We start from the raw sequence: 391 nt of genomic DNA, 5'->3' as shown, positions 1-391 counted from the left end.
CCGTCGCTCGCTCTCGAGGGCGCGCGCTCGGCGGCGCCTGCGCAGAGGGACTAGGAAGCTGGGTCCCCGTTAGGTCCCCGCGCCTGCGCTGTGGCTCCGGCCTCCCGACCTGAGGGAGAGGCGCAGGAAGATGGCGGCCGTGGTGGAGAATGTGGTGAAGCTGTGAGTGGCCGTTTCTTTCTCTCCTGGGCCGGGCGGTCCTGGAAGGGGCCGGGGAGGAGAGGGTGGCGCGGGAAGGGACGAGGCGAAGAGAGGGACGTGCCGGGAAGGCCGGGTTGGGACTCCCCCGGGGGAGGGCAGCAAGAGAGTCCGGAGAAGACGTCGCGCCTCTTTGGAAACTTGTGGAGGCCCCGAGGGGCACTCGGGAGCCCCCCGCGGGCAGCCGCCCTGG

At 71.6% G+C, this 391-nt stretch overlaps 1 protein-coding gene across 2 annotated transcripts in view; it reads left to right on the top strand.

Annotated features, from left to right (window-relative positions):
• Positions 1 to 5: 5 nt before the first annotated feature.
• Positions 6 to 391, top strand: part of DPF2 (D4, zinc and double PHD fingers family 2) — a 13,866-nt gene continuing 13,480 nt past the window's right edge. Inside the window, exon 1 of one of the 2 annotated variants that reach the window (XM_006771593.1) lies at positions 6 to 162. In XM_006771593.1, coding sequence (XP_006771656.1) covers positions 131 to 162 — 32 coding nt within the window. In that variant the 5' untranslated portion in view covers positions 6 to 130. The remainder of the gene's footprint in view (positions 163 to 391) is intronic. The other variant, XM_006771592.2, reaches the window with a different exon arrangement.

This window comes from Myotis davidii, unplaced genomic scaffold, assembly GCF_000327345.1.
Source record: "Myotis davidii unplaced genomic scaffold, ASM32734v1 scaffold425, whole genome shotgun sequence".
Classification (NCBI taxonomy): domain Eukaryota; kingdom Metazoa; phylum Chordata; class Mammalia; order Chiroptera; family Vespertilionidae; genus Myotis; species Myotis davidii.
Note: the sequence above shows the minus strand (reverse complement) of the source record. Positions and strands in the feature narration are given on the sequence as shown.